We start from the raw sequence: 7,926 nt of genomic DNA, 5'->3' as shown, positions 1-7,926 counted from the left end.
TCCCGTTGAACTTCTTCCGGATTCCTGTAGGCGTACACACCACATCTCCCTTCTTGTACTTTTGCTGGGCAGCTGTGAGTGGAGTGCGGGAACGTGAGGACAATGAGGCTGAACCAGATCCAGATCCTCCACCACTAGCAGAACCTACCCCAGAGGCCTTCTCTACTCTGGAGGAAGGTGTGGTGGAGGAAGACATGGGAGGGAGAGGAGGGAGCTGGGGGGTGGCGATTACAGCACCAGCTGCTGCATTTGTTGGATCAAGGCCTAAGAGGACAGGGGATGGAGGAGGGTGGGGGTTCAGAGTGTGATGGGTGGAAGGAATCCCGATGCCTCGCACCACAGACAGGTGGGAATTGAGGTAGCCGGGCTTTGAGACGATGTGGCGGTGTTGGGGAACTGTCATGGGTTTGGCCCCAGGCATGATTGCCCCTATTGGGACCATGCTAAAGTGGGACACCTCCATGTCCTCTTCAGGGGTGAGGGGCATGTACAGGTGGTGCTGCTGCTGTGGTTGCTGAAGTTGCTGCTTTGCACTGTTCTCTCTTTCTCTGTCCCTTCCCTGTTTTCTTAGAAGGTCTCTTTCCCGCTCCAAGTCTTTCTCAATTTCCCACTCTCTCCCTGGAGCCAGGCTAAGGACAGATGCTGGAGTTACGGGAGATGCAATGTTATGTCCTGTTGAGGTGGAAACCGGGACAATACCCGGGTAAGATATTCCCCTCCCCAACACCGACCTTATCCCAGAGGTTATTTCGTGGCTCAGATGACACACCTCCTGCTCCACATCGACCTCTTCCCTTTCTTCTCGTTTTTCTTCCTTATCTCTAACACCCTCCTCTCCTTCACGCCCCCCACCTGATGGTAAATCCAGGTCCCATGGCGGCACCAGAAGCCGGAGTGTTTGCCGGGAGAACCATACCGCCTGGGTGGCACCTCTGCTGTCTTCTTCATCTAAAGAGTGAGACCTTTCCTCGGACAACAGGACTCGGTAACAGTTGGCCACTGCAGGGTGGGTGTCCACCTGGCTTACCACGCCCTCTCTGTACCACTGACCGCTAACGTCTTGTTTACCAAACGGTACGCAGACAGGAGTGCCGATAGGTATTGTATGAACGCCAGGGGGTGGGGCATCAAGGATGATGTCCACCACCCCTGACGGGCTGTCATGTCGATAAGGATAACGGCACAGCGTCTTCTCCCCATTCAGTTGCACCTCCAGACTTCCGGTTTCACCACTGACCTTACGGACCACCCCAGCGCGGAACACCAAGTCCAAACTTGTGTTGCCTCTTCCTTCCTCGTCGCTTCTTCTCCTGTGCTGGCGGGCGAGGATGCGCTGATTTTTCAACCCTTTGGCCAAGGCGTCTGACAGGGAATCAGAGAGACTGGGAGCAGAGCGTGAGGACAGCTGGCTGATGGTGTCACCAACCACTTCCAGGTCAGCCGAGTGCTCACTAGCGGTGTCTGTAGAAGAACAGCGGGGCAGGGGGGTGGGTGACACTCGATCTGCATCTGTCACCCCTTCACCTCCCCCAGGCCTCTCCCCTCTAGGCAACAGGGTGGGGGGTCCTGGAGAGTCCCGGGACTCCTCCCTACCAGTTGTCCTGCCATGGAAGTCATCCATCAGGCTCCTGCTCTGACTGTTGCCATCAGAATGTGAGAGGCTGACGTCGACTCCTGGACCTGTTGATCCCTGGTTGAGGTTTAAAGTAGGAGGAGGGGGTGTGCAGGAGGCTGAGTTGCTATGGTTACCTGAAACGGTTGACGAACAGTGCTCAGAGGTGTACTTCTTTTTGGGAACGCGGGCCTTGAAGGTGGCGGTTTTCCGGCTGGAGGCGGGGTTGGGGCTGCTGTTGGCACTCGGTGTGCTGCTGTTACTACAACTGCTGTCACCACTGCCGCCACTCGTCAGCAACTTCCCAGAATCCATCACTGCTGATGCTGTCGTCTCTGACGACAGCCCCTCTGCCTCTGAAGTGTCTCGCACTCTCATGGGGTCCACCTGGGATGACTCTGAGTGGGAATGGGAGGGAGGGGATCTACTTCTGTCTCTGTTCTCGTCCGAGTCTCTTTTCTCTCCACCTTCGGAGGCATCCCCAGCCCCCCGCCGCTTCCCCCCTTTGGCCCGGGTAGAGGGCGGAGAACGCCGGCCTTGCTTTTTTATCGGCTTCATCTTTTCATTTAGTTTGCCTTTTCTCTAAACACTCTTTATTTATTTATTTATCCCAGAGATTCTGCTTGGCGTTTTCTCTCCCTCTTCCTCCTTTTTTTAAATCCAACTCCGCCCCTTTTTCTCTTTTATTTTTCTCTTCTGCCGAGGCCTCTCTCTCTCATCCTGTCTTGTCTTCTGTTGCACGCCTTCTTCCACCTTATTCCAGAGACTGAAAGAAAGAAAGCAAACAAGGTGGGTTACTCACGAAAGGAAAGCAATCACTTTAAAGATGCATTCTCTGCTAAGTATCATCCAAATATTTACTCCATTATATAACAGGTTGTATTCACATTACACAAGGCCTGCATCCATAGCAGGTACACAAAGAAAACAGGAGGCCATATTGTCGGGTAAATATGATAAAGGCTTACAACACAGCATGGAAATAGTGAGGAGTGCTTCGCAATTTGCCCAGACAAGCCTCGCTGCATGCACTCCTTACTCACACACTCTCACGCACACACACTACTTCTTGGTCGAGGCAGTAGAGGCGGGGGAATTCCTTCTTCGCTTGCATACTGAAACCCTCCCTTTCTCTCTCTGCCGACCTTTATCTGTGTATTTCAAAGCAAAGTCAATCCGCCCCTACGAACTCCATTTCCTGTGGAAGACCATTACCTAACTTCCCCTTACTTTATTCCTCCCTCTCTCTTTGCTACTATTACACTTTCCTTCTCATCCTCTCACTGCAATCTCTCCTTCTCATATTGATTTTCACCTCTCATCTCTCCTTCCTCTTAGCATCCATTCTCATTTTATGCTGCAATCATCCAGAAAAGCAGAATAAATGTTGCTCCACGCCATTCAGAATATCTCTTATTCACAGTTCTGCCTCCAGCTGGAGTAAAACAGGTTGGTTTAGCCAACTTGTTGAACTGTTGTTCAGCTTCTTCTGTGGCTGATGTGTGCAGGACTCGCTTCAGGTCGTAGCTGCTGCAAGTTCTGCCTCATTTCTTCTAATACGATTCTCCAAAGAGCCAGAAAGGTGTAAACATGTACATAGGGGGAGAATCAAAACAAACTGTGCTCTGTCATCTTTCTCGAACAGTCAAAATGTTCTGATTTGATGTCTATCAACCACCAGCATGTCTAGCTGGCTGTTTGTTAACTTCCATGTCTGTCCCTGTTTCTCCATCCATGCGTCCTCCCACCAGTCTCTGTCTGTCTTTTCCCTTTTTGCTGTCTTCTTGTTAGTCTGTGAAGGCTTGCTTTCATTCAGGTCCTTTTAATATCTACCACATCATATCAGTGAAAGAGAAATCCACATTCAGAGATGAGTGCCACCCGTCTCAAGGCCATACACACAGCAAACATCTATGTGATGATAGCAGCTCAGAGCCATCACTGTGCTCTATGTAAATCCTTATTTAGGACAGACACCCGTAGAGCAGCCACCATAAAATAATTTGGCAGCTGGCCTTACTTGGTCATGATAGAGGTATGCTACATGTGTTTAGTCAGTAGAGTGCTGAGTACAGCAGCTGGTGTCTGAGCTGTGGGCCTTATGATAAGAGCTTAAAGGCACACTGATGCAACGTACACTCCTCTGAGTGAAATGTGGAGCAGGAGAGCCTGTCCTGTGTTGCATGTTCAGCAATAATCTGTCAAAGTGCAACATAACAAGTTCAATCTTATTTTAGTTGTAGATGATGAAGCTGATATCACTGCGTAGTAAACATGAGTGTAGGCAGCTGATAGAAGTCATATGAGGTGAAGAAGTAGGTCCATAATTTAATACAAGAGGATGACAGTCCAACTTTTTACTCATTTTTATATCAAGTAATAGTTTAAAGTGTTTAGGGTGTGAATATTTATACAGTAGTGTGGAAAAATCTTAAGACGCCCCTCATTTCTTTATGTAATGCAAATGATTTGTTAAAATGTCCAAACAGAAGTGGAAATAGTTTATGAGTTTGTACACTTCAAATGAGCTTAATTTATTCCCAATATTTGATCTGAGCAGGTTTATTCTTCAACATAGTCTTCAGGAAGAGTTTTCCAGACTTCGTCAATGACTTTCCGAAGCTCTGCTTTAAATGTTTATGCCTTTTTGTTCCATTGTCTATCCAGATGATCCCACACTGTTGCAATAATCCCTCCATCAGACCTGTTGCTGCTTATTTTCAGTCCAGCTCTTGTGTCTTTTGGCATACCTCACTTGGCTTCTTATTTATAATATAGTAATTATAATAATAATATTAACAATAATAATAATAATAATAATAATAATAATAAATTATAGTAATAAGATTAATAATATAGTAATAACATAATAATAATATGGTAATTAATGTAATTATATGCCAGTAGGGGTCTATAGGATGGGCTTAATTTAGAAAACTTGTGTTGGAAGTGTGGCAATGCTTTTTGTTTACCTTCCTGGAAAGAGGTTATTGGAAAACTTCTGATAAAATCCCCCCGACTGTGCCTACTGGAAGACAGGTATGGATCAGGAATATCAAAAGCAGGGTTCGGCTTGGCACCGACAGGCTGGAAGAGTCAGACTTGGCCAGTATTTACTGAATGAGTTAAGCTAATAAAACGAATTAATCATAGCAAAGCTAAATGATAATTTAAAAAAAAATAGATGCTTATTAAATAAGAGGGACTTGCATTATATATTATGTTTGTGTGCTGAGTTATGCATATGAGTATTTTGTTTTTATTTTTTGTATTTTATTTAACATTGTTAGAGTGTTTATATTGAAGTTGGTCTGTTACACGTCTGACACGTCTAAAATCTGAATAAAAACTTTTTAAAAAAATGGATGGATCATCTGCATCTCTCAGGTCTTTGGTTCAGGTTCAGGTCTTTGCTGGATTTGTTTTCATCTCTTAAAGACCGCTTTCAGTTCCTATTCATCCTCTGTGGATAGTTGTTTTTAGTCCTGATACTTATTCTGTTATCCTCCTCTTGTCCAGTTTCCATAAAGATTTTCAGGACAAAACTTTGAGGATCACCTTGTTGCTGGAAAAATACTGTTTTCTGTTTTTCCCCCTGTTTTTATTAAAGATGTGTCATGCCTTTGTTAACAAAGTGCCTTAAAATAGCATTTAAAATTGCTAATAGCCATGTTATCTGCCATGTGTTGACACAACAATGATTAATCTCCTCAATTCAGTGCCCTTTTTAAAATACTTGAATGATTCATAGATCAATTTAAGAAAGAATTCCACTGGAAATGATCAGGCACGAGGACTGGACTGAAAAATTACCAGAAAAAGCAGCCAAAGTCAAAAGAAAACTTTAAAAGGCCTTCAGTAAGCCTGGTAGGACAACTGCTCAAGATAATAAAGTCTGTAAAAGAAATAAAAATGAACGTCTGCACAACACGGTTTATGCTTGATTACAATAAAAATTTACTTAAAATTTTTTTTTTTATAAATCCTCTTGTAGATTAGCAATAAAGGGACAAAAACACAATGAAGTGTCATTTTTTGTTGTTCATTTTTGCTTCAAATATCAGTCTGGATTTAAAAGTTGTGTTTGTTGATCACCTCCTTAAAGTTTATAACAGGATTACTACAGAGCTGTGTACAGCAGGTTGGGGCGTTTATTGTATACATAATCATAATCCAGAGATAACAGCTGTTAACCTCATCTAGAAAAGGCCCAAAGCAGGGAAACAAGCGCCGATGTCGTCACCTCTGGTTTAGCTGGATAGTACCGTGTCAAGCCCTCGTAGTACAGCGATTACTACCAGTTTTACTCCACAACACTGCAGGCCGTGGCATGGAGCGACCAGGCCGCGGCTACACACGTAAGGCCGCTTGGAAATCCTGTACTCACAGTAACCGGGAAATAACCGGTTTAACGGGCAAGCTGACCCTTAATGCCCTCCTGTATGGCCCATATTCCCTGAACTGCATGACGGTGTTAAATGTCCCATAGATATAAATCCGTTCAATGGCCATACAAAGAAGAAACAGCCGCTCAAAGTCGCAGCTTGAGCCGATTCAAAGTGACAGTCGTCAGAAAACGTAGCTAAAGCTGTCCGGGTAACTTTGTATTGACCCTGGTGGTTTTACATTACAGCAAACAAGAGGGAAAAGTGTCAATAAGCTGCCACAAACTAGTCCAAGAGGAAGGCCCGCAAACAAGCCTCATATCAATCCCAACAGCCGCCGAAAATCGAGGAAAAATATTATAAAAATGTGAGGATGAAGGGCAGGGGGGTGACAGAAAGACGAGTTTTCGAGTTTTCACACAACGAAAGGAGAATGAATTCAGGGAAGTCCAGCGGCAGTTATGGCGTTCAATTTATTTCTGGTGGAAAAGTTTCAAGCTCACTACGTCTAGCCGCACCGCTCCCTTTTTTCGCATTCCGCCCCTCTTCGTCGGCCACCCTGATATTGGAAACTACGTTGATGAAATTAACCGCTAACATTGTTTATAGCCACGGTAAACACGAACAACATTAGCACCACGGCAAAAGCACTACAAGCCCCACTGCAGTGCTGCAGGAGAAGAATTGTAGGCAGCTTAGACTCACCGGAGCTAATTCAGAAGCCCCGTCGGTTCCTCTGCTGAGTCCGCCGGGTAAAATAGGGCACGGTGGCCAGTCGTCCGCAGCTGCCAGTTAGCGACCAGTCATGTTTCTCCCGCAAAGCAACTTAAAAGGAGGAAAAACTACTGCCCTGTACATTCTACACTACAGTCGCAAAATGGTGAATGAAGCCCCAAAGCCTTGACAACCAGCCCGTGCGGCCAATAGCGGAACACCAACGCGTACAGTAGCCAATAACATAGCGCATAAATGGAGAGGGGGCGGAACTTTGTGTCAAACTAAATTTGATTGACGGGGCATGATGACCAATCACAGTGTGGGAAAACACAGAACAGCTGTTGGAAGAGCGAGGCTGCGGCGACCAATAGGACTCCTGTGTGGGTATGTCTGCGATACATACACGGAGGGCAGGAATGATACCTTTCTCTCCTCTGTCTGCCTTTCTCTCCTCTTTTCATCCCTTCTTCATTTGTCTACAAACATTTAAACAACAAAGGTGGCTGTCTGTCATTTCATAGCGAGTTAGACTTACACGAGTGGGCGAGAAAGCGTCAGTATAACATTATAAAAGACAATTCAGACAGCACATTTTAAAACAGCTTCAGTAAGGATAATAAAAACTATCGTTGTGGTATTTGTGTATGTTTTTGTATTCTCGTGTGACTATGTAAGCCACAGGTTGCGTGTAGTTTCAACAGGAGCCACAAAAACACCAACTCCCAAATTTTATGCTTTTCCTTACCTCATTTATTTCACAAACTCACTCTCCCTATCCCAACCAATCACAGAGGCTCTGAACGGACACAGAATCGCTTTGTCCCGCCCCCTTAGCCAATTAGAGCCACGGCTGGAGGCTATACGTCACCAAAGCAGAGTGTGATTGGTCGAAAGTCTCAAGGTCTGCAGGCCAATGACCGTGTGCTGCGGTGAGGTCATTATGCTTGTTGCCATCATCTTGGCCAAACAGGAAGAGTAAAACCCCTGTGAGTAAGTTAAACGTGGGTTTATTGGTCCTAAGAGAGTGACCCATATTTGCCATGGGTCACACACAAGAGCAGGTACAAGCTGTAACACACTGAGGAGTACAAAACAACATGCAAAAATACTCCTGAGCACACACCCACAAGCAACAGAGTGGCATCCTGCTGGGATTGGATCAGGCAGTAATGGTGTGGGGATTGTGCAGCAGTGCGCCATGCTGTTTCTATA

The 7,926-nt window shown here is 45.6% G+C and overlaps 1 protein-coding gene across 3 annotated transcripts in view; it reads right to left on the bottom strand.

Moving 5' to 3' along the window:
• The window catches only part of cica (capicua transcriptional repressor a), a 49,648-nt gene extending 42,764 nt beyond the window's left edge, over positions 1 to 6,884 (bottom strand). For 2 of the 3 annotated variants that reach the window (XM_042012641.1, XM_042012640.1), the window contains exons 1-2: positions 6,703 to 6,883; positions 1 to 2,378 (exon numbers count right to left, since the gene is read on the bottom strand). The exon at positions 1 to 2,378 is cut by the window's left edge and continues 1,166 nt beyond it. In XM_042012641.1, coding sequence (XP_041868575.1) covers positions 1 to 2,170 — 2,170 coding nt within the window. In that variant the 5' untranslated portion in view covers positions 2,171 to 2,378; positions 6,703 to 6,883. Of the gene's footprint in view, positions 2,379 to 6,702 lie in introns of all 3 variants that reach the window. The other variant, XM_042012639.1, reaches the window with a different exon arrangement.
• Positions 6,885 to 7,926: the final 1,042 nt, after the last annotated feature.

This window comes from Melanotaenia boesemani, chromosome 17 (assembly GCF_017639745.1).
Source record: "Melanotaenia boesemani isolate fMelBoe1 chromosome 17, fMelBoe1.pri, whole genome shotgun sequence".
Taxonomy (NCBI): Eukaryota; Metazoa; Chordata; class Actinopteri; order Atheriniformes; family Melanotaeniidae; genus Melanotaenia; species Melanotaenia boesemani.
The sequence above is the reverse complement of the archived record's forward strand: the minus strand, read 5'-3'. Positions and strand labels throughout refer to the sequence as shown.